This window comes from Oncorhynchus kisutch, linkage group LG12 (assembly GCF_002021735.2).
Source record: "Oncorhynchus kisutch isolate 150728-3 linkage group LG12, Okis_V2, whole genome shotgun sequence".
In the NCBI taxonomy this organism is placed as follows: domain Eukaryota; kingdom Metazoa; phylum Chordata; class Actinopteri; order Salmoniformes; family Salmonidae; genus Oncorhynchus; species Oncorhynchus kisutch.
In genome coordinates this window covers 20,178,889-20,205,245 of record NC_034185.2, presented here as the reverse complement: position 1 = coordinate 20,205,245, position 26,357 = coordinate 20,178,889, and the positions used below count along the sequence as shown (strand labels likewise).

Sequence of the window (26,357 nt, the reverse complement as noted above, 5' to 3'; positions counted from 1 at the left end):
TCATTGACTACAGCTCAATGTTCTACACCATAGTGCCCTCAAAGCTCATCCATAAGCTTGGGACCATGGGACTAAACACCTCCCTCTGCAACTGGATCCTGGACTTCCTGACGGGCCGCCCCCCAGTTGGTAAGGGCAGGGAACAACACATCCACCACGCTGATCCGCAACACGGTGGCCCCTCAGGGGTGTGTGCTCAGTCCCCTCCTGTACTCGCTGTTCACTCATGACTGCATGGCCAGGCACGACTCCAACACCATCATTAAGTTTGCCGATGACACAACAGTGTTAGGCCTGATCACCGACAACAACGAGACAGCCTATAGGTAGGAGGTCAGAGACCTGGCCATGTGGTGCCTGGATAACAACCTCTCCCTCAAAGTGATCAAGACACAAGACAGAGGAGATGATTGTGGACTACAGGAAAAGGAGGACCGAACATGACCCCATTCTCATCGACGGGGCTGTAGTGGAGCAGGTTGAGAGCTTAAAGTTCCTTGGTGTCCACATCACCAACAAACTAACATGGTCCAAGCACACCAAGACAGTCGTTGAGAAGGCACAACAAATCCTATTCTCCCTCAGGAGACTGAAAAGATTTGACTCAGATCCTCAAAAGGTTCTACAACTGCACCATCAAGAGTCTGGTTGCATCACTGCCTGGTATGGCAACTGCTCTGCCTCCGACCGCAATGCACTACAGAGGGTGGTGCGTACGGCCCAGTACATCACTGGGGCCACTGACATCCATTTAGGAGCGGATTAGAGCATTTACCATGCTGTAAAATATTCTTGAGGGGTTCACTGACATCCAGGACCTCTATACCAGGTGGTGTCAGAGGAAGGCCCTAAAAATTGTCAAAGACTCCAGCCACTCTAGGCATAGACTGTTCTCTCTGCTACCGCACGGCAAGCGGTACTGGAGTGCCATGTCTAAGTCCAAGAGGCTCTGAACAGCTTCTACGCCCAAGCCATAAGACTCCTGAACATCTAATCAAATGGCTACAACCCCTCCCCCCTTTACGCCGCTGCTACTCTTATTATTATTATTATTATCTATGCATAGTCACTTCAATAACTCTACCTACATGTACCTCAATTACCTCGACTAACCGGTGCCCCCGCAGATTGACTCTGTACTGGTTACTCTCTGTATATAGTCTTGCTCTTATTATTATGTTATTGATGCTCTTTAACTACTTGTTACTTTTATCTCTCATTCTTAATCGTATTTTTTTAACTGCATTGTTGGTTAGGGGCTTGTCACGGAGCAGATTTTTCCGTCCTTCCTGTGGCTTTTCTGACCTGTAGTACACACCATAAATGAGGCCAGGCCTATACATCATATGGTTATGATGTTATATGATGTCCTGGTTATTGACTACAGGTCATTTCAATCGATTCTACTCACCTTCTGCTCCCACACATATGTTTGCATTACAACTGATCACATACTATAGAGTAGGTGTTATCTATGCCAGTGTATAGGTACAATTATCTGAATGGGTCCTGAACAGTAAGCAGTCTAGAGATCCATATCACAATTGAGGCTATTGCACTACAGAATGCTAGTCCTCTCAGAGACCAACTAAATCATCAAGTTTGCAGACAACACAACAGTTGTAGGCCTGATTACCAACAACGACAAGACCGCCTACAGGGAGGAGGTGAGGGCCCTGGCGGAGTGGTGCCAGGAAAATAACCTCAACGTCAACAAAACAAAGGAACTGATCATGGACTCTAGGAGACAGCAAAGCGAGCACGCCCCCATCCACCTCGACAGGGCTGCAGTGGAGAGGGTGAAAAGCCTCGGTGTGCACATCACTGACAACCTGAAATGGTCCATGCAAACGGTGTAGTGAAGAAGGCGGAACAGCGTCTCATTAACCTCAAGAGGCTGAAGAAATTAAGCTTGGCCCCTCTGACCCTCACAAACCTCTACAGATGCACCATTGAGAGCATCCTGTCAGGCTGTATCACTGCCTGGTATGGCATTTGCACTATCCGCAACCGCATTGCTCTCCAGAGGGTGGTGCGGTCAGCCCAAGCATCATCGGGGCCACACTGCCTGCGCTCCAGGATATCTACAGCACCTGTTGTCACAGACAGCCCAAGAAGATCATCAATGACCTCAGCCATCCGAGCCATGGCCTGTTCACCCCGCTACCACCTAGAAGGCGGAGACAACTTAGTCACTGTTACTGGCCGGCTACCACCCGGTACTCTACCCTGCACATAGTCATTGAACACTGCTCACTTTAATAATGTTTACATACTGTTTTACCCTCTTCATATGTATATACTGTATTCTAGTCAAGCCTCATCCTATTAAACTACTGCTGTACACACCTTTTCTATTCATATACTGTCCATAATGTCTATACACAACATCATATACATATGTATATTGCTCTTTCTGATATTTCTTAATTATTTTATTTTATTTGTTGGATTTGTGTGTATTGTTTTGAATTATTGCACTGTTGGAGCTAGGAAAAACATTAGCATTTCGCTGCACCTGCGATAACATCTGCAAAATATGTGTACTTGACCAATAAAATGTGATTTGATTTAATTACCCTATGGTGAACTACTTTTGACCACCAGGGTCAATACAGTAGGGCTCTGGTCAAAAGTAGTGCACTATATACTGTATAACAGGGAATAGGGTGCCATTTGGGATGTAGACTTTAGAAGTGTAAAGTATATAACACAGCAGACGTTTCACCATGTAATATCTAACTACATTAGTTCCTGTTCGTTTGGACCAGAATGAGTCTCATTCAAATATCCTTTAGTTCAGAATACCATTTAATTAAAACACCAAATCCCAACTTCCTGGTATTGTTTCCCCTGGGTATAGGGAGTAATCCTGTGATACAGAAAACAAACCCCTCAAGAATATTTTACAGCATGGTAAATGCTCTAATCCGCTCCTAAATGGCATGAACATTGAAACAATTCACATCTGTAGCCTTCTGGTCCACTCTGAATGTCCTCTGTAAAGTGAGCTATTTCTGAACTATTTCTCTGTGCTCCCACTGCCGTAGAGAACAAAGATGACATTCACCATGTAGTGTAGCCTTTCTCTGTTTCATGTGCAGCAGCATGTCCCAAAGACTATGTCACTGTGCTCCACTTCTAAAAGGTGGAACCTCAAATAAATGTTAAGGGCAATTCCACATTAACAGAGTGATGCAGAGACTCCGATTTTTCACACTCCTTGTGCACAGAGTTTAATCGTTTGTTTAACTTTGCAATCATTGTTATTTTTTGTTGGCATACAATTTAAAATGAAAAATCTGAATCTCAACATCACTCTGTTATCGGGGAATTGCCAGTATGCATTTATCATCAGCTGTTCATATCATGTGTTCGGAAGTGCTATAAGTTATTTAGCCTACATGAGACTAAGCATGAGTCTGGCTCTATCTCTGCCTCTGATACAGGGATAAATAAATACGGTGAGTCTCAGCCCAGGCAGAAAAACAAGAATTGGCTCCAAACAAGAGTTCAGTCCAAAGTCAACATCTTCTCAGGTCTGAGGCTGTGGCAGACTCTCTCTCTCTCTGAAATAGGAAAAACAAACCCGGTGCCCCCCTCTCCCTCCCTGCCTGCACCCACTCCTCACAATAAGAGGCAGATAGTTTATTGACTTTGGGCCTAGTGAAGGCTTCACTCTCTGACTTAGTGGTAAACTCCTCGGAAGATACTGAGGATGGGAAAGGGGTATGGCTTGGTAATGTGAATCTCATCATAATCCAATAACAGAGCAGAGACGATATGTCTGCAGTGGAGAGGCCTCTATATATGGGTCTCTGCTATTAGAATGCTCATGTACACAGAAGAAGTAAACAATTTCACAAGAGGCGGAAGATCGTCAATTCTAAATTTAGACACTGGGGGATCTGCTCCCTGCCCCCTCCCCTTCCCCCCACCCCATCAAAATTATCTCTACTGCCTTAAATTTAGCAAACAAAAAATAAATATAGTTATTAAATTCATTGTTCTGTGACTCTCTGTGATCTCTTACACAATGCAAAGTAGGTTTGTGTAACATTTACATTAGTTACATTACTAACATTTACATTAGTCTTGCTCTGGGCACATTGTTTTGCCTGTGTGTCCCTGAGATATAAGGTCTCTCTCTAAGATAGATGCCCATTCTTTGGGCCCCCGTTGGCCCCCAAACAGGAAATATCTGCCTGCACCCAGTCTACCCACGATAAATGTATGAGCAGCACGTCCTGTATTGTTTCTCATGCCATTTCTGCATGCTATGTTCCCTCTATGTGTGTTGCTCAACACTTGGCAGCTGGTTTCCATTAGGGCTCCACCGGTGGCTAGCGCGGGCCAATGGAGAGTGATATGTCCCTCATCAGGGTCTCGGCTGGAGCTCCTCCACAAACATCCCGACGCCAGGCAGAACACAGAGAGGGTTGAGACGCAGCACTGAGTGGCCAGAGTGCTGCCACAGAGATATGGATCCACACAGCAAGATCCTCTCACACCCAAACCACCCCAGCATTTCACAAAAAAATACTGACTGACTTACAAACCTGCCTCTCTTGCAGTGACTATCAAACCCCATTAGAGTTTAGCTATAGAAGCATTCAGCACAGTTCATGGGCATAATATCCAATGTAACAGTCTGATTCAGTCATGTGGAAAAAGTGATGTCGAAAAGTTTGCAATAACAACAGGTCCTCTGTATTTAGCTGTGATAAGGAACTGGACGCCTGCTGTGCATCCTGTACCAGCCAAGCAGAGAAAAAACTAAATGTCTGGTCTTACTTTCATCACAGACTGCTGTTCCCAATGTAAACCAATGGAAGTCGCTGGGCAGACGATCCCTGAGAGGACGATGGAGAGTAGAAGGCAGAGGCAGGGCAGAGCTTTAGTAGCAGACATGTCTATGTGTATGTCCAGTGGAGCGCTGCTCCCTCTCGCTCTCTGTCTCACTGTCCTGCCTGTAGTGAAGTCTTTCTGCGACACAGGCAGCTCTCTCTCTCCCTCTTTCTGCAGCACCCGTTGGTTAACTTTTCCACTGGTCCGACCTTGCGGTGCAAGCGCCAGCTCAGTCCAGCCGCAAGTCCTCCTCTCCTTTCCTTTCAACTCCCGCCTATGCCTCCCCCAGTGGACCTGCCTCCCCAGAGCCTGATCATAAATCACATTCAGATGAGAAGTCTGGAGAGGGAGAGAGAAAAGGAGAGAGAGGGGGGAGCAATAAAAAAGGGAGAGAAAATTAGAGAGCAACGGGGTGCACTAGACTAGTGTGTATTTCAGACAGGCAGACAGTGCAGTCATCCAGGTGGCATATCTCCCTCTGACTGGCAGAGTCACATTGAGTGTTGTTGGTCAGCAGCTGTCTCCGTCTGCAGGGTCCCTCCATGGTACCCTTGGGGTACCCTTGGGGGGGACTGAGCAGCAGACACAACCTCCAACCCCTCTCTCCCCCCTCTGGTCGTCCAGGTAGAGAGAGGGGCCGGGATAAACCTCAGCACTACGTCTGCAGTTCTGAAAAAATAAAAAAGCTGCCCCCCCACCCCACCTCAACACTCTTCTCCCCCATCCCCCTTCCTGGCTGGCGCTGCCCCTCTGTTTTTCTAAACACAGGTCAGACTGTCAAAGAAGGTGATACATTTATGAAAACTATGTTAGTCAGGATGCTTCCCCCACCAGGAAGGAGGCCAGTGACTATGGCTGAAAGTAGCACTCAGTCAGTCAAAGGAAGTATTGTCAAAGTTCAACGCTGTGTACTCTAGGATCAAAGTATGGTGTCCGTGTCGGTGCATGTGCTTTATTCGTGTCGGAAATGTTCAATGCAGAAACACATGACAATAAAGAGACGTCTCATGCCAGCCATTAGATTGTGACAGGGTGATGTTGTTCTCTCTCCATCTCTCTGCCTATAAAGAGTGTGTTGTAAGTCGTTTCAAATGTGGCGTCTGAGTTATGTGCCATTGGTCCTGACTGGACCATGCGGAAGTTCTACACTGCTCGTCGAACATCCCATTCCAAAATCAGTCTCTACTCTTCTGGGTAAGCTTTCCACTAGATGTTAAAAAACATGGCTTCGGGGACGTGCTTGCATTCAGCCACAAGAGCATTAGTGAGGTAGGGCACTGATGTTGGGCGATTAGGCCTGGATCACAGCCGGCGTTCCAATTCATCCCATAAGGTGTTCAATGGGGTTGAGGTCATAGCTCTGTGCAGGCCAGTCAAATTCTTCCACACCGATCTCAAAAAAATATTTTGCTTTGTGCACAGGGGCATTGTCATGCTGAAAGAGGAAAGGGCCTTCCCCAAACTGTTGCCACAAAGTTGGAAGCACAGAATAATCTAGAATGTCATTGTATGACTGTAGAATTAAGATTTCCCTTCACCGGAACTAAGGGGCCTAGCCTGAACCATGAAAAACAGCCCCAGACCATATTTCCTCCTCCACCAAACTTTACAGTTGGCACTATGCATTGGGGCAGGTAGCATTTTCCTGGCATCCGCCAACCCAGATTTGTCCGTCGGACTGCCAGATGGTGAACTGTGATTGATCACTCCAGAGAACGCGTTTCCTCTGCTCCAGAGCTTTACACTACTCCAGCCGACGCTTGGCATTGCGCACAGTGATCTTATGCTTGTGTGCGGCTGCTCGGCCATGGAAACCCATTTCATGAAGCTCCCGACAAACAGTTCTTGTGCTGATGTTGCTTCCAGAGGCCGTTTGGAACTCGGTAGTGATTGTTGCAATTGAGGACAGATGATTTTTACACGCTACGCGCTACAGCACTCGGCAGTCACGTTCTGCGAGCTTGTGTGGCCTACAATTTCACAGCTGAGCCATGGTTGCTTCTAGACGTTTCCACTTCACAAAAACAGCATTTACAGTTGACCGGGGCAGCTCTAGCAGGGCAGAAATGTGATGAACTGACTTGCTGGAAAGGTGGCAAGTCACTGAGCTCTTCAGTAAGGCCATTCTACTGCCAATGTTAGTCTATGGAGTACACATGGCTGTGTGCTCAATTTTATACACCTGTCAGCAACCGGTGTGGCTGAAATAGCTAAATCCACTAATTTGACTGGGTATCCACATACTTTTGTATAGATAGTGTATGTCTCGAATGATCAATAAACAGGCTGTCACATTCCACTGATGCATGTTAGGGATGTTTCTTTTAATCCTGCCTTTCTTCCATGCAAGAGCAAAACAAGACAACAACATGTCCGTTACCACGCATCAGAGGAGATCAAACGTCAGCCTTTATAATATGATAGGAATTATCTCTCTCACACACTAACAAACAGCACACACATTGCTTATGTAAAGCCTGGCCTCAGAACCATAAGAAACATCCTGTGGTGTTTACGGTTTCCCAATCTTATAACTTTACTAGGTTAAATAACAAACGGACGGAGAGGGAAATACGGTTAATGCCCACAGGTGTTTTACTGTTACACTGCACGGGGTAACGGGGAGCTGCACAAAACCAACAAACCTAGCCTGAACTAGCTAGCCATACCTCCCACTGGACTGGGACAACTGTGCGGCCACGGGGTGCTAGCCTCTCCCGGTATATCACCACTCCAACCTGGCCAACTACGTAGCAGGGACCCACCCAGTTGCTGTCCAGTTTGGGGCTCTTGCTTTTCACTCTCTTGGGGCCGTACATCCACACCAGGTCTCCTGATCTCTCTCTGATCAGGAGGCAGATTTTCTTCATAGTCTTGGTAATGCCGAAATGTCCTACACCAGGGCGTCCATGGTGTAGCTCCAGCACTTCTTCTCTCAGGACGTAAGGGACGACAAACTGCCAATGAGCCTCTCCTGAGGCTGATTCCAACCAGCGTATTTTCAGTGCTCCATCTCTTATTTCTACCCCAGGCCACTGTGACCACAGTCCCCTCACAGTGGGTGACTGCTCCACCACCTCATCCCAGGGGCCAACGTCCTTCATCACCATATGTAGGTCGGGATCAGCCTGCTGTTTATTTATTTAATTTTTTACCTTTATTTAAGTCAATAGATGTCTAGAAATTACAAAAACCAATTTGACAGATCTTGAAGAATTTTTAAAAGAACAATGGGCAAATGTTGCACAATCCAGGTGTGGAAAGCTTACAGAGACTTACCCAGAAAGACTGAACTGTGATAGCTTCGAAAGTGCTCTACAAGGTATTGACTCAGGGGTGTGAATACTTATGTAAATTAGATATTTCTGTATCTCATTTTCAATACATTTGCAAATGTCACGTTCTGACCTTTATTTCCTTTGTTTTGTCTTTATTTGTATGGTCAGGGCGTGAGTTGGGGTGGGCAGTCTATGTGTGTTTTTCTATGTTGGGGTTTTGAGTTCAGCCTAGTATGGTTCTCAATCAGAGGCAGGTGTCGTTAGTTGTCTCTGAGAGCTGGAGAGCTGGAGCTGGAGGCAGCGAAGGCAGAGAGGCGCTGGTATGAGGAGGCAGCACGGCAGCGCGGCTGGGAGCCCAAGAGGCAGCCCCAAAAATATCTTGGGAGGGCACACGGGGATTGTGGCGAAGCCAGGTAGGAGACCTGCGCCAACTTCCCGTGCTTACCGGAGAGAGAGAGGGACCGGGCATTCACCGTGTTATGCGGTGGAGCACACAGTTTCCACAGTGCGTGTGCATAGCCCGGTGCGGTACATTCCAGCTCCTCGCATCGGCCGGACTAGAGTGGGCATCGAGCCAGGTGCCATGAAGCCGGCTCTACACATCTGGTCTCCAGTGCGTCTCCTTCGGGCCGGTGTACATGGCACCAGCCTTACGCATGGTGTCCCCGGTTCGCCGCACTGGCCTGGCTACAGGGAGCATTCAACCAGGTAAGGTTGGGCAGACTCAGTGCTCAAGAGCTCCAGTGCGCCTGCATGGTCCGGTCTACCCAGTGCCACCTCCACGCACCAGCCCTCCGGTGGCAGCCCCCCACACCAGGCTGTCTCTCCATCTTCTGCCTACAGGTGTTCCCGCCTGTCCAGCGCTGCTAGAGCCTTCTTCCTCTCCAGCACTGCCAGAGTCTCCCGTCTGTCCTGAGCCGCCAGAGTCTCATGTCTGTCCTGAGCCGCCAGAGTCTCCCGTCGGTCCTGAGCCGCCAGAGTCTCCCGTCTGTCCTGAGCCGCCAGAGTCTCCCGTCTGTCCTGAGCCACCAGAGCCGCCAGTCAGCCAGGAGCCGCCAGAGCCGCCAGTCTGTCCGGAGCCGCCTGAGCCGCCAGTCTGTCCGGAGCCGCCTGAGCCGCCAGTCTGTCCGGAGCCGCCAGAGCCGCCAGTCAGCCAGGAGCCGCCAGAGCCGCCAGCCAGCCAGGAGCCGCCAGAGTCTCTCGTCGGTCCTGAGCCGCCAGAGTCTCCCGTCTGTCCTGAGCCACCTGAGCCGCCAGTCAGCCAGGAGCCGCCAGAGCCGCCAGAGCCGCCAGGAGCCGCCAGAGCCGCCAGCCAGCCAGGAGCCGCCAGAGCCGCCAGCCAGTCAGGAGCCGCCAGAGCCGCCAGCCAGTCAGGAGCTGCCAGACCGCCGCCAGAGGTCGGCGGCGAATGAGGAGGAGAAGAAATGTGGTGAAGTGGGGTCCACGTCCCGCGCCAGAGCCGCCACCGCGGACAGACGCCCACCCAGACCCTCCCCTATAGGTTTGGGTTATTCTTCCGGGGTCCGCACCTTTGGGGGGGTACTTTGGGGGAGGGGTACTGTCACGTTCTGACCTGTGTGTTTTTCTATGTTGGTGTCGTTAGTTGTCTCTGATTGAGAATCATTCTTAGGTAGCCTGGGTTTCACTTTAGAGTTGTGGGTGTTTGTTTTCCGTGTGTGTGTTTGTTGCCACACGGTACAGTTTCGGTTTCGTTCATGTTCACGTTTATTGTTTTGTATTTCATAGTGTTCAGTTTATGTCTTAAAATAAACGTTATTGACGTATCTGCCAATACAGATACACCGACCAACAAAGGACCAAGCAGCGTGGTAATAGGCAGCAGCAGCAGCGGCAAGGAACACAGGACTCCTGGACATGGGAGGAGATTCTGGACGGCAAAGGACCCTGGGCACAGCCAGGGGAATATCTTAAAATAAACGTTATGGACACTTACCACGCTGCACATTGGTCCTCCGATCCTTCTCGCTACTCCTCCTCAAAAGAGGAGGAAGAATGTCGTTACAGCAAACATTTTTCACTTCATCATTATGGGTTAGTGTTTTTCAGAAATAAATGTAATCAATTTTGAATTCAGGCTGTAACACAACAAACATTTGAATAGGTCATGGGGTGTGAATACTTTCTGAAGGCACTGTAAATTATTTATACACTTTACGTACATGGTATTTTTTATTTTTTTGCTCCTTATTCTCCCCAATTTCATGATATCCAATTACGGTCTCATCAATGTAACTCCCCACTGGACTCGGGAGAGGTGAAGGTCGAGTCATGACATGACATGCCAAACCGCACTTCTTTAAAAACCTCTTAAGGTTCGGACCCTTTTTTTCAATTGTAGCCTAAAATGACATACCCAAATCTAACCGTCTGTAGCTCAGGACCTGAAGCAAGGATATGCATATTCTTGGTACCATTTGAAAGGAAACACTTTGAAGTTTGTGGAAATGTGAAAGGAATATAGGAGAATATAACACATTAGATCTGGTAAAAGATAATATAAAGAAAAAAACAACCATTCTTTTTTGTACCATCATCTTTGAAATGCAAGAGAAAGGCCATCATGTATTATACCAGCCCAGGTGCGATTTAGATTTTAGCCACTAGATGGCAGCAGTGTGTGTGCAAAGTTTTAGACTGATCCAATGAACCGTTGTATTTCTGTTCAAAATGTTGTCTCAAGACTGCCCAAATGTGCCTAATTTGTTTATTAATAACTTTTCATGTTCAAAACGGTGCACTCTCCTCAAACAATAGCATGGTATTCTTTCACTGCAATAGCTACGTCACCGGCCTCTAGACATCACCGAAGTGTTTCATTACGTACACCTGGTTCCAATTTCCCCTGATTAATAATTGTACATATATATGTGCCCTCTGTCCACCTTTGTTTCGTCGGTTATTGTTTCCATGTCTGTTGGTTTTGTGAGTACCTGTACTTTGTTGTTTCGGCTTTTGCGCTGTGTGTATTGTGTACTCGTTATTACGGGTCTGGTCCTGTGTATTGTTGTGCACTTTTGTTTGGGTTACCTCACTGTGTTTTTGTAAACGTGTTTGTTTTGGGCTTCGTCCCTGTCATTCACCTAGAGGCGTTCATACATCTTTGTGCCCATAACCTCATATCTTTGTGCCCAGAACACCATTGAATGGGAGACCTTTATTCCCCAAACTACATTTTATCCTGCCAAAGGCTGTGCATCTGTTGAAGGTCAAAAATATGATAAATTACTATTAGAATGAAAGCTTGTAGGGAATCTAACAATGTTGCTCTATCAAATAGAATACATCTTCTGGGCTTGGAATGGAATCCCTTATGCTAGCTGGCTTGCTCATTTTAGATGAGAGTAGCAAAAGTTAGTTACTAGTTATCTCAAAAAGAAAAGACATTTCACCCTTTCCCCAAACGTTTGTCATTTCTCAATGTTATGAATTTTAGTGAAGTTGACAATTCTTGTTCCAGAATGTATTTAGTTATTTGGTCCTCAAACTTGAACTCGAGATATGCCATTTAGAAAGCACCAGTGACTCGGTCAATAAGAAAGAGGTTAGATGAAGCTGATGCTACAGTAAGCTGCAGGACTGTTTTGCTAGCACAGACTGGAATATGTTCAGAGATTCTTCCAATGGCATTGAGGAGTACAACAAATCAGTCACTGGCTTCATCAATATGTGCATCGATGACTTCATCCCCACAGTGACCATACATACCCCAACCATACCCCAAACAGAAGACATGGATTACAGGCAACATCCGCACTGAGCTAAAGGGTAGAGCTGCTGCTTTCAATCCCGCTCTGCCCTCTGATGAACCATCAAACAGGCAAAGCGTCCAAACAGGACTAAGATTGAATCGTAAGTCACCGGCTCTGACGTTCGTCGGATGTGGCAGGGCTTGCAAACTATTACAGACTACAACGGGAAGCACAGCCGAGAGCTGTCCAGTGACCCGAACCTACAAGACGATCTAAATTACTTCTATGCTCACTTCGAGGCAAAAAACACTGAAACATGTATAAGAGCACCAGCTGTTCCGGACGACTGTGCGATCACGCTCTCCATAGCCTATGTGAGTAAGACCTTTAAACAGGTCCACATTCACAAGGCCGCAGGGCCAGATGGATTACCAGGACATGTACTCTGAGCATGCGCTGACTAACTGGCAAGTGTCTTCACTGACATTTTCAACCTCTCCCTGACTGAGTCTGTAATACAAACATGTTTCAAGCAGAACACCATAATCCCTGTGCCCAAGAACACTAAGGTAACCTGCCTTTAAGGACTATCGACCCATAGCACTCACGTCTGTAGTCATTAAGTGTTTTGAAAGGCTGCTCATGGCTCACATCAACACAATTATCGCAGAAACCTTAGACCCACTCCAATTTGCATACCGCCCCAACAGATACACAGATGATGCAATCTCTATTGCACTCAACACTCCCCTTTCCCACCTGGACAAAAGGAACACCTATGTGAGAATGCTATTCCTTGACTACAGCTCAGCGTTCAACACCATAGTGCCCTCAAAGCTCATCCATTAGCTAAGAACCATGGGGCTAAACACCTCCCTCTGAAACTGGATCCTGGACTTCCTTAAGGGCTGCCCCTAGGTGATAAGTGCAGGGAACAACACATCCACCATGCTGATTCTGAACACGGGGGCCCCTCAGGGGTGCGTGCTCAGTCCCCTCCTGTACTCCTTGTTCACGCATGACTGCATGGCCAGGCATGACTCTAACACCATCATCAAGTTTGCCGATGACAAAACAGTGGTAGGCCCGATCACCGACAAAGTAGGACAGCCTATAGGGAGGAGGTCAGAGACCTGGTCGTATGGTACCAGGACAAACAAACTCTCCCTCAACGTGATCAAGACAAAGGAGATGATTGTGGACTACAAGAAAAGGAGGACCGAGCACGCCCCAATTCTCATCGACCTGGCTGTAGTGGAACAGGTTGAGAGCTTCAAGGTCCTTGGTGTCCTCGTCCCCAACAAACTATCATGGTCCAAACACACTAAGACAGTCGTGAAGCGGGCACGACAAAGCCTATTCCCCCTTAGGAGACTGAAAAGATTTGGCATGGGTCCTCAGATCCTCAAAAGGTTCTGCGGCTGCACCATCGAGAGCATCCTGAGTGGTTGCATCACTGCCTGGTATGATAACTGCTCGGCCTCTGACCTCAAGGCACTACAGAAGGTAGTGCGTACGGCCCAGTGCATCACTGGGGGCCAAGCTTCCTGCCATCCAGAACCTCTATTTCAGGCGGTGTCAGAGGAAGGCCCTAAAAGTGACCACCCTAGTCATAGACTGTTCTCTCTGCTACCGCATTGCAAGTGGTACCGGAGCTCCAAGTTCAAAAGGCTTCTAAACACCTTCTACTCCTAAGACATAAAACTCCTGAACAGCTAATCAAAGGGCTACCCAGACCCATCTTTTACGCTGCTGATACTCTCTGTTTATAATCTATGCATAGTCACTTTGACTCTACCTGCATGTACACTAGCGTTCAAAAGTTTGGAGTCACTTAGAAATGTCCTTGTTTTTTAAAGAAAAGCACATGTTTTGTCCATTAAAATGACATCAAATTGATCAGAAATACAGTGTAGACACTGTTAATGTTCTAAATGACTACTGTAGCTGGATTTTTTAAATGGAATCTACATATGCATACAGAGGCCCATTATCAGCAACCATCACTCCTGTGTTCCAATGGCACTTTGTGTTAGCTAATCCAACTTTGTCATTTTAAAAGGCTAACTGATCACTAGCCTTTTGCAATTATGTTATCACAGCTGAAAACTGTTGTCCTGATTAAACTGGCCTTCTTTAGACTGGTTGAGTCTGGAACATCAGAATTTGTGGGTTCGATTACATAATGGCCAGAAACAAAGAACTTTCATGTGAAACTCGTCAGTCTATTCTTGTTCTGAGAAATGAAGGCTATTCTATACTATAAATTGCCAAGAAACTTGAAGATCTCGTACAGCGCTGTGTACTACTCCCTTCACAGATCAGCGCAAACTGGCTCTAACCAGAATAGAAAGAGGAGTGGGAGGCCCCGGGGCAAAACTGAGCAAGAGGACAAGTACATTAGTGTCTAGTTTGAGAAACAGATTCCTTACAAGTCCTCAAGTGGGAGCTTCATTAAATAGTACCTGCAAAACACCATTCTCAATGTCAACAGTGAAGATGTGACTCCGGGATGCTGGCCTTCTTGGCAGAGTTCCTCTGTGCGGATTCTGTGTTCTTTTGCCCATCTTAATCTTTTCCTTTTATTGGCCAGTCTTAGATATGGCTTTTTCTTTGCATCTCTGCCTAGAAGGCCATTGCCCCAGGGGACATTGCCCTGTGTAGGGTGCTGTCTTTCAGATGGGAAGTTAAACTTCCCATGGCACTTATAGTAAGAGTAGGGGTGTTAACCCTGTCGTCCTGGCTAAATTCCCAATCTGACTCTCATGCTATTATGGCCACCTAATCATCCCTAGGTTCCAATTAGCTCATTCATCCCCTCTCCCCTGTAACTATTCCCCAGGTTCTTGCTGTAAATGAGAATGTGTTCTCAGTCATCTTCCCCATTAAAATAAGGGTTAAAAAACATTAATAAAATATTAATTGTGTAAAACCATTACAATAATAAGGACAGTTGGTGGATTATCATAACACTGCCTGAGTGTCCTGGGGCAGGAGTTTGGTCCATTAGTTCTGATTATCTTCCATTGTTTAGCACGTTTACAACACCACCTCTCCCAGTCTCTGGATCAGTTGTTTTAACACACTTAGCACCTTTAAAATGTCATTGTTGGGACTAATTATACGTTTTCACAGCCATCAGTGCTGAAAACAGGGAGGTATGATAGCTAGTGGTGTTCATTTACATTTCAACAGGTCCCTTGTCAAGCTGCTGCAGCTAGAGTGGAATGATATGCTAATATCGGCTACCTTTTGTAAGGGGTGTGTGTGTGTGTGTGTGTCCATCCCTCCTAAGAGAGTGTGGTTAAATGAAAAGGACAAAAGAGATAGAAGCCTAGTATTTACAGTCCTTGACTTGGGCAGGAGCTCACCGGAGCTAAGTACCAGCACCAACATTTGTCTACTGCTTGAGTTCCTGCACCTGTTAAAGAATATTAACTCAAGTGTCGGAGGTCCTGCACCTAAATATTAACAGTACCAGCACTCAAAATTAGTACCTGTACTTATTTCAGTCCAAGTCAAGCACTGAATATATGCCTATAGCTGTAACTTACTTTTAATATGTTATATTGCAACACAGGATCTTATTTTATCCACTTTTTTATTTCTACATTGATATATAATTATATATATCATTTCTGGTGATACAAGATATTTTTTCCCCCAAAAGTTTTCCCTTAACCGAACCCCCCCTAGTCGAGGGCTATTTTCCTGGTCAACACCACCCCGTCTCTAAGCAGACCAATTAGGTGTGTTTCTCTAGCGCGCCCGAGTCACGTGATAGAACAAATTCCTCACAATCAAATGTCGACCGCATTATCTACCAAGGGAATTCTCTTCGATTATAATCACAGCCGTATATATTCCCCCCCAAGCAGACTCATCGATGGCTCTGAACGAACTTTATTTGACTCTTTGCAAACTGGAATCCATACATCCTGAGGCTGCATTCATTGTAGCTGGGAATTTTAACAAGGCTAATCTGAAAACAAGACTCCCTAAATTGTATCAGCATATCGATTGCGCAACCAGGGCTGGCAAAACCTTGGATCACTGCTATTCTAACTTCCACGACGCATATAAGGCCCTGCCCTGCCCTCCTTTCGGAAAAGCTGACCACGACTCCATTTTGTTGATCCCTGCCTACAGACAGAAACTAAAACAAGAAGCTGCCACGCTGAGGTCTGTTCAACGCTGGTCCGACCAATCTGATTCCACACTCCAAGACTGCTTCCATCACGTGGACTGGGATATGTTTCGTATTGCGTCAGACAACAACATTGACGAATACGCTGATTCGGTGTGCGAGTTCATTTGAACGTGCTTTGAAGATGTCGTTCCCATAGCAACGATTAAAACATTCCCAAACCAGAAACTGTGGATTCGCGTGAAACTGAAAGCATGAACCACTGCTTTTAATCAGGGCAAGGCGACCGGAAATATGACGGAATACAAACAGTGTAGCTATTCCCTCCGCAAGGCAATCAAACAAGCTAAGCATCAGTATAGAGACAAAGTAGAATCTCAATTCAACGGCTCAGACACAAGAGGTATATGGCAGGGTCTACAGTCAATCACGGATTACAAAATTAAAACCAGCCCCGTCACGGACCAGGATGTCTTGCTCCCAGGCAGACTAAATAACTTTTTTGCCCGCTTTGAGGACAATACAGTGCCACTGACACGGCCTGCAACGAAAACATGCGGCCTCTCCTTCACTGCAGCGGAGGTGAGTAAAACATTTAAACGTGTTAACCCTCGCAAGGCTGCAGGCCCAGACGGCATCCCCAGCCGCGCCCTCAGAGCATGCGCAGACCAGCTGGCTGGTGTGTTTACGGACATATTCAATCAATCCCTATCCCAGTCTGCTGTTCCCACATGCTTCAAGAGGGCCACCATTGTTCCTGTTCCCAAGAAAGCTAAGGTAACTGAGCTAAACGACTACCGCCCCGTAGCACTCACTTCCGTCATCATGAAGTGCTTTGAGAGACTAGTCAAGGACCATATCACCTCCACCCTACCTGACACCCTAGACCCACTCCAATTTGCTTACCGCCCAAATAGGTCCACAGACGATGCAATCTCAACCACACTGCACACTGCCCTAACCCATCTGGATAAGAGGAATACCTATGTGAGAATGCTGTTCATCGACTACAGCTCGGCATTTAACACCATAGTGCCCTCCAAGCTCGTCATCAAGCTCGAGACCCTGGGTCTCGACCCCGCCCTGTGCAACTGGGTAATGGACTTCCTGACGGGCCGCCCCCAGGTGGTGAGGGTAGGCAACAACATCTCCACCCCGCTGATCTTCAACACTGGGGCCCCACAAGGGTGTGTTCTGAGCCCTCTCCTGTACTCCCTGTTCACCCACGACTGCGTGGCCACGCACGCCTCCAATTCAATCATCAAGTTTGCGGACGACACAACAGTGGTAGGCTTGATTACCAACAACGACGAGACGGCCTACAGGGAGGAGGTGAGGGCCCTCGGAGTGTGGTGTCAGGAAAATAACCTCACACTCAACGTCAACAAAACTAAGGAGATGATTGTGGACTTCAGGAAACAGCAGAGGGAACACCCCCCTATCCACATCGATGGAACAGTAGTGGAGAGGGTAGCAAGTTTTAAGTTCCTCGGCATACACATCACAGACAAACTGAATTGGTCCACCCACACAGACAGCATCGTGAAGAAGGCGCAGCAGCGCCTCTTCAACCTCAGGAGGCTGAAGAAATTTGGCTTGTCACCAAAAGCACTCACAAACTTCTACAGATGCACAATCGAGAGCATCCTGGCGGGCTGTATCACCGCCTGGTACGGCAACTGCTCCGCCCACAACAGTAAGGCTCTCCAGAGGGTAGTGAGGTCTGCACAACGCATCACCGGGGGCAAACTACCTGCCCTCCAGGACACCTACACCACCCGATGTTACAGGAAGGCCATAAAGATCATCAAGGACAACAACCACCCGAGCCACTGCCTGTTCACCCCGCTATCATCCAGAAGGCGAGGTCAGTACAGGTGCATCAAAGCTGGGGCCGAGAGACTTAAAAACAGCTTCTATCTCAAGGCCATCAGACTGTTAAACAGCCACCACTAACATTGAGTGGCTGCTGCCAACACACTGACTCAACTCCAGCCACTTTAATAATGGGAATTGATGGGAAATGATGTAAAATATATCACTAGCCACTTTAAACAATGCTACCTAATATAATGTTTACATACCCTACATTATCCATCTCATATGTATACGTATATACTGTACTCTATATCATCTACTGCATCTTTATGTAATACATGTATCACTAGCCACTTTAACTATGCCACTTTGTTTACATACTCATCTCATATGTATATACTGTACTCGATACCATCTACTGCATCTTGCCTATGCCGCTCTGTACCATCACTCATTCATATATCTTTATGTACATATTCTTTTTCCCCTTACACTTGTGTGTATAAGACAATAGTTTTGGAATTGTTAGTTAGATTACTTGTTGGTTATTACTGCATTGTCGGAACTAGAAGCACAAGCATTTCGCTACACTCGCATTAACATCTGCTAACCATGTGTATGTGACAAATCAAATTTGATTTGATTTGATTTGCTCATAAGGACCAATGGAAAGGTTTTACTTTCACAAACTCTGCCCACTCGGAACTTGCGGGACAGATGAATGCACACTGAAGGAGCACGAACAGCACTACTCGTCCTGTTTTAGGTTTCGTAGATGTTTGACTCAACCTACTTTGTATTATACCGAGGATGGACCGCAAACGGAGCAAGGCACAGGCCGAGGCTATGGCTGCAGATCTCAGTGACATCACTTCATTGAATCTGCTTGGCATCACCGATGTAAATCAGTGGATAGAACTTGTGAAAGATTATTTAGTGGCTGGAGATCACACATATGTCCTCTCTGAATCTGAAGATGGTGATGACGATTATGACATGGATCACCCAGTTATCATAGATGAAGTTGAGATGATTATGATTAGAGTGCGCAACGCGATGGAACCGGGTTATGACAAGGAGATGGACAAAATCCGTCAATTTGAGTGCAAATGTGGAGAGGGGCGAAAGGAAGACTCCAACGAAGGATTGTGCACAAAAAAGTTGTACCCAGACCGTATCTACAAATACAGGCGTAATATGGCATCCTTAACACAGAGGTTGAGAGACATTGCCATTCTCGGAGTATTAAATACCATCCCACCTATACTGCGAAACCCCAGTGTTCCAAGACAGGTGAGCAGACTCAACGGAACCCCCAAACACTTCCATACCTGGTTGGAGGTGTTCCAGTCTGTTAGGAATCATTTCTATTCATATATGGGTACGTGCTTTACGTAGTATTCCATATACATTTAGTACTAGAAACACAACCTAGTGAGCTTAATACTAACCTAGTAGTAATTGTCTTGAGGTGACACAAAGTTGTAGGCCTATTGGATTGGGATTTTATTTCTCTATGAGAACTTGATGTTCGTGGTTGGACTTTTGAATTGCATTTCTATACTGATGCCAGTCCCATAAGGGCAGAGGTGGCACCACAGGTCCAAGAGTGATGCCCCCCCCCCCCCCCCCCCCCCCCGATCAGGACCCCCCCCCCTGATCTGGAGACCAAGTTAACTCCGGACCCTAATTGTGTGGTATTTTTTATTAAATATATATATGTTTGGCTATTTTAATACAGCGAAATTGGCAATGTAACCAATCACTTCTCCTTTTACATGTATCATTGCACACCCTGCAAATCACCAGCGGAGGGTGACCATTTTCACATTCACTCTGTTTACTAATGCTTACAAATTGGATCACATTGGATTCCTGGAGAGCTACCCTCCTGTAGGTTCTCTCCAACCCCAGTTTAATTAATCTGATTTATTTTATCAACCAGCCTAATTATTAGAATCAGGTGCTCTCTTATTTCCCTCAGCATCAGCAGAGAGCCTCTAATATTCCTCCACCGATCCTACCAGGAGAACGGTACAAAGCCACCTCACCAACTACCGCTGGTCGTCCACACAATCCTATAGCCCCTGCGGCTGTCACTGGCCGGCCATGAAGCCCCGTACTGCTACTGCGAAGAAGAAATAGCAGGTCTACAGATTATTTTATGCGAATACAGGTATTTTCGCCTCTAGTTTTACATATGACCTGCTCTGTGTAGACCAGCACTCCTAATCTGGGAAGGCCCCGGTTTCAGCTGCAATCAGTAGTCCAATTTTATTCTACAAATGTTTCTTATCCCCAATTAGTTTTGCACTGTATACTGCCCTCTACTGGAGGGTCTGATATTGGCAGTTCTATCACTAATTCACTAGTTTTTAAATTACTGCTTCCATGCAGTTACTCTGCATTGATTCTATTGAAACACTAATGTGAAGTCACCAAACTAAAGTTGCTGTAGCCTAGTTTTATTGTAGCCCAGGCCAATGAAGCACTGTTGGCCAACTGGTAAATAGTTGGTTTGTAGACAGTTGTCGCAGTGACATGAACATTCTGTTGTCCAACATCAAACTTGCATGACAACAGCATGGCGGTCCAAATGGCATAACTGCTGTATTTTAACCCCAATAAACCAATTTGTTTAATATTTAATTTAGTATATGATTTTAATTGTCTACACTAAACATATCCTTAGACCAGGTATACCAGGTATGCATTCGGGAAAATTCTTTTTTTTATATACACGCATTACTCCATAATGACAAAGCAAAAACTGGTTACATTTTGGCAAATGTATAAAAAATGTAAACAAAGTGATATCCTATTTACATAAGTATTCAGACCCTTTGCTATGAGACACAAAATTGAACTCAGGTGCATCTTGTTTCAAATGACAATCCTTGAGCTGTTTCTACAACTTGATTGGAGTCCACCTGTGATAAAGTCAATTGATTGGACATGATTTGGAAAGGTACACACCTGTCAATTTAAGGTCCCACAGTTGACAGTGCATGTCAGAGCAACAACCAAGCCATGAGGTCGAAAGAATTGTCCGTAGAGCTAAGAGGCAGGATTGTGTCGCAGCACAGATCTGGGGAAGGACACCAAAACATTTCTGCAGCATAGAAGATCTCCAAGAACACAGTGGCCTCCATTCTTAAATGGAAGAAGTTTGGTTAAATGGAAGAAGTTTGGAACCACCAAGACTCTTCCTAGAGCTGGCTGCCTGGCCAAATTGAGCAAGCGGGGGAGAAGGGCCTTCCTCAGGGAGGTGACCAAGAACATGATAGTCACTGACAGAGCTCCAGAGTTCCTCTGTGGAGGTTGGCGAACCTTCCAGAAGGACAACCATCTCTGCAGCACTCTACCAATCAGGCCTTTATGGTAGAGTGGCCAGACGGAAGCTGCTCCTCAGTAAAATACACGTGACAGTCTGCTTGGAGGTTGTCAAAAGGCACCTAAAGGATTCTAAGACTATGAGAAACAAGATTCTCTGGTTTGATGAAATCAAGATTGAACTCTTTGGCCTGAATGTCAAGGGTCACGTCTGGAGGAAACCTGGCACCATCCCTACAGTAAAGCATGGTGGTGGCAGCATGCTGTGGGGACTTTTTTCAGTGGCAGGGACTGGGAGAGAAGTCAGGATTGAGGGAAGGATGAAAAGTGCAATGTACAGAGAGAAGCTCTCAGGACCTCAGACTGGGGCAAAGTTTCACCTTCCAACAGGGACAAGGACCTGAAGCACACAGACAAGACAACACAGGAGTGGGTTCGGGTCCTGTTTTTGTTTTGTCATTTTGGGTTATTGCATGTAGATCAGGCTGTAATGTGACAAAATGTGGAACAGGTCAGGGATCTGAATACTTTCTGAATGCACTGAACGTTCCTCTCCCCTTGCAGCTGGCTATCAAAGGAATTTAGAATGTCTGATTTTACTTCATGATAATAACACTCTTTTCGGTGACTGTCAGTATCCGATGTTATGCGACTCATGAGCAATAAGAGATCAGCACAATGGACAGTGTTTGATTAATTCACCACATTTTATGAAGAAACTGCTCTGATTTTTTACAATTATTTTTGACAATGTTTATTTTGTTTCTTGTTGGTGTGGTTACAGGTACATTATCCGTTTCAAATAATACGTTTATTGAATATGTACTCGTAGGCTGTTACTAAAAACAAAGAAAATGGTAAGAAATACAGAATTTAAGTGATAAATAGGAAAAGAAAAAACACAAATTGGGCCTCCTCCCTCAACCTCCCATTCCCTCAACCCCACCAAGGCAACATGTCTCCATCCACCCCCAACTCCTGGAAACCATGTTTCACCTTGCAACTAGGGTTGCTCATCAGTTACCGCCATCGTTCCTCTTCAGGCGATCAAAAAAACAACAACCTCTCCATACCACCCCTTCCCCGTTGGCCTGAAAGTTAAGATTAAAGTAGGTATGTACACTACCGGTCAAAAGGTTTAGAACACCTACTCATTCAAGGGTTTTTCTTAATTTTTTTAACTATTTTAGACTTTGTAGAATAATTGTGAAGGCATCAAAACTATGAAAAACACATATGGAAGTAACCAAAAAAAAATTGTTCAATAAATAAATAAATAAATTCAAATAGCCACCCTTTGCCTTGATGACAGCTTTGCACACACTTGGCATTCTCTCAACCAGTTCCACCTGGAATTATTTTCCAACAGTCTTGAAGGAGTTGCCACATGCTGAGCACTTGTTGGCTGCTTTTCCTTCACTTTGTGGTCTGACTCATCCCAAACCATCTCAATTTGGTTGAGGTCGGGGGATTGTGGAAGCCAGGTCATCTGATGCAGCACTCCATCACTCCTACTTGGTCAAATAGCCCTTACACAGCCTGGAGGTGTGATAGGTCATTGCCCTGTTGAAAAACAAAAGATAGTGAGACTATGCGCAAACCAGATGGGAAGGCGTATCGCTGCAGAATGCAGTGGTAGCCATGCTGGTTAAGTGTGCCTTGAATTCTACATAAATCACAGACCGTGTGACCAGCAAAGCACCATTTAAAATATATATATATATATTTCACCTTTATTTAACCAGGTAGGCTAGTTGAGAACAAGTTCTCATTTGCAACTGCGACCTGGCCAAGATAAAGCATAGCAGTGTGAACAGACAACACAGAGTTACACATGGAGTAAACAATTAACAAGTCAATAACACAGTAGAAAAAAAGGGGAGTCTATATACATTGTGTGCAAAAGGCAGGAGGTGTAGGCGAATAAATACAATTTTGCAGATTAACACTGGAGTGATAAATGATCAGATGGTCATGTACAGGTAGAGATATTGGTGTGCAAAAGAGCAGAAAAGTAAATAAATAAAAACAGTATGGGGATGAGGTAGGTAAAAATGGGTGGGCTATTTACCGATAGACTATGTACAGCTGCAGCGATCGGTTAGCTGCTCAGATAGCAGATGTTTGAAGTTGGTGAGGGAGATAAAAGTCTCCAACTTCAGCGATTTTTGCAATTCGTTCCAGTCACAGGCAGCAGAGAACTGTAATGAAAGGCGGCCAAATGAGGTGTTGGCTTTAGGGATGATCAGTGAGATACACCTGCTGGAGCGCGTGCTACGGATGGGTGTTGCCATCGTGACCAGTGAACTGAGATAAGGCGGAGCTTTACCTAGCATGGACTTGTAGATGACCTGGAGCCAGTGGGTCTGGCGACGAATATGTAGCGAGGGCCAGCCGACTAGAGCATACAAGTCGCAGTGGTGGGTGGTTTAAGGTGCTTTAGTGACAAAACGGATGGCACTGTGATAAACTGCAGCCAGTTTGCTGAGTAGAGTGTTGGAAGCAATTTTGTAGATGACATCGCCAAAGTCGAGGATCGGTAGGATAGTCAGTTTTACTAGGGTGAGTTTGGCGGCGTGACTGAAGGAGGCTTTGTTGCGGAATAGAAAGCCGACTCTTGATTTGATTTTCGATTGGAGATGTTTGATATGAGTCTGGAAGGAGAGTTTGCAGTCTAGCCAGACACCTAGGTACTTATAGACGTCCACATATTCTAGGTCGGAACCATCCAGGGTGGTGATGCTAGTCGGGCATGCGGGTGCAGGCAGCGACCGGTTGAAAAGCATGCATTTGGTTTTACTAGCGTTTAAGAGCAGTTGGAGGCCACGGAAGGAGTGTTGTATGGCATTGAAGCTTGTTTGGAGGTTAGATATCACAGTGTCCAAGGACGGGCCGGAAGTATATAGAATGGTGTCGTCTGCGTAGAGGTGGATCAGGGAATCGCCCGCAGCAAGAGCAACATCATTGATATATACAGAGAAAAGAGTCGGCCCGAGGATTGAACCCTGTGGCACCCCCATAGAGACTGCCAGAGGACCGGACAGCATGCCCTCCGATTTGACACACTGAACTCTGTCTGCAAAGTAATTGGTGAACCAGGCAAGGCAGTCATCCGAAAAACCGAGGCTACTGAGTCTGCCGATAAGCATATGGTGATTGACAGAGTCGAAAGCCTTGGCAAGGTCGATGAAGACGGCTGCACAGTACTGTCTTTTATCGATGGCGGTTATATCGTTTAGTACCTTGAGCGTGGCTGAGGTGCACCCGTGACCGGTTCGGAAACCAGATTGCACAGCGGAGAAGGTACGGTGGGATTCGAGATGGTCAGTGACCTGTTTGTTGACTTGGCTTTCGAAGACCTTAGATAGGCAGGGCAGGATGGATATACAGTAGGTTTGTAACAGTTTGGGTCCAGGGTGTCTCCCCCTTTGAAGAGGGGGATGACTGCGGCAGCTTTCCAATCCTTGGGGATCTCAGACGATATGAAAGAGAGGTTGAATAGGCTGGTAATAGGGGTTGCGACAATGGCGGCGGATAGTTTCAGAAATAGAGGGTCCAGATTGTCAAGCCCAGCTGATTTGTACAGGTCCAGGTTTTGCAGCTCTTTCAGAACATCTGCTATCTGAATTTGGGTAAAGGAGAACCTGGAGAGGCTTGGGCGAGTAGCTGCGGGGGGGGGGGGGGCGGAGCTGTTGGCCATGGTTGGAGTAGCCAGGCGGAAGGCATGGCCAGCCGTTGAGAAATGCTTGTTGAAGTTTCCGATAATCATGGGTTTATCGGTGGTGACCGTGTTACCTAGCCTCAGTGCAGTGGGCAGCTGGGAGGAGGTGCTCTTGTTCTCCATGGACTTCACAGTGTCCCAGAACTTTTTGGAGTTGGAGCTACAGGATGCAAACTTCTGCCTGAAGAAGCTGGCCTTAGCTTTCCTGACTGACTGCGTGTATTGGTTCCTGACTTCCCTGAACAGTTGCAGACTTCCCTGAACAGTTGCAGACTTCCCTGAACAGTTGCATATCACACCTCCTACTCCATTCCTTACGGTGGGAAATACACATGCAGAGATAATCCGTTCACCCACACTGCGTCTCACAAAGACATGGTGGTTGGAACCAGAAATCAGAAATTTGGAGTCATCTGACCCAATGACAGATTTCCACCGGTCTAATTCTTGTGTTTCTTGGCCCAAGCAAGTATCTTCTTCTTATTGGTGTCCTTTAGTAGTGGTTTCTTTGCAGAAATCCAACCACGAAGGCCTGATTCACAGAGTCTCCTCTGAACAGTTGATGTTGAGATGTGTCTGTTACTTGAACTCTGAAGCATTTATTTGTGTTTCAATTTCTGAGGCTGGAAACTCTAATGAACTTATCCTCTGCAGCAGAAGTAACTCTGTGTATTCCTTTCCTGTGGTCCTCATGAGAGCCAGTTTCATCATAGCACTTGATGGTTATTGCAACTGCACTTGAAGAAACTTTCGAAGTTCTGAATGTTCCGGATTGACTGACCTCCATGTCTTAAAGTAATGATGAACTGTCGTTTCTCTTTGCTTATTTGAGCTGTTCTTGCCATAATATGGACTTGGTCTTTTACCAAATATGGCTATCTTCTGTATACCAACCCTACCTTGTCACAACACAACTAATTGGATCAAATGCAATAATTAGGATATCAATTCCACAAATTAACATAAGGCACGCCTGTTAATTGAAATGCATTCCAGGTGACTACCTCCATGAAGCTAGTTGAGAGAATGCCAAGAGTGTGCAAAGCTGTCGAGGCAAAGGTTGGCTATTTTGAAGAATCTCAAACATAAACAAATCAAAATATATTTTAACACTTTTGGTTACTACATGATTCCATATGTGTTAGTTCATAGTTGATGTCTTCACTATTATTCTACAATGTAGAAACAAATTAAGAAAAACCATTGAATTAAAAAGTGTGTACACACTTTTGACTGGTATGTCTTGACTCATATTGTAAGCCAGTCCAAGCAGATTAGTTTGGAACAATCTCACTCACACACACACATTGTTTGAAGTTGATAACACAGCTTCGGGAGAGTTCAAAGCAATGAGGCGACACATTCATATATGAGCGCTGACCTTTCTTGGACTAGGGACTTGATTAGCAGGAAATGGCTGTGACTAAGGTTGCAAAATCCTGTGATACTTTCAATAACTTCACAGTAAATTCTCCCTATTGTATTGCTTGACTAAATTCCTA

General features: G+C 46.0%; 1 protein-coding gene across 1 annotated transcript in view; it reads right to left on the bottom strand.

Annotated features, from left to right (window-relative positions):
* The window catches only part of LOC109900668 (laminin subunit alpha-4), a 34,750-nt gene extending 29,634 nt beyond the window's left edge, over positions 1-5,116 (bottom strand). The window contains exon 1 of the mRNA XM_020496397.2: positions 4,795-5,116. Within this exon, the coding sequence (XP_020351986.1) occupies positions 4,795-4,911 (117 nt within the window). The 5' untranslated portion in view covers positions 4,912-5,116. The remainder of the gene's footprint in view (positions 1-4,794) is intronic.
* Between the last annotated feature and the right edge of the window lie 21,241 nt (positions 5,117-26,357).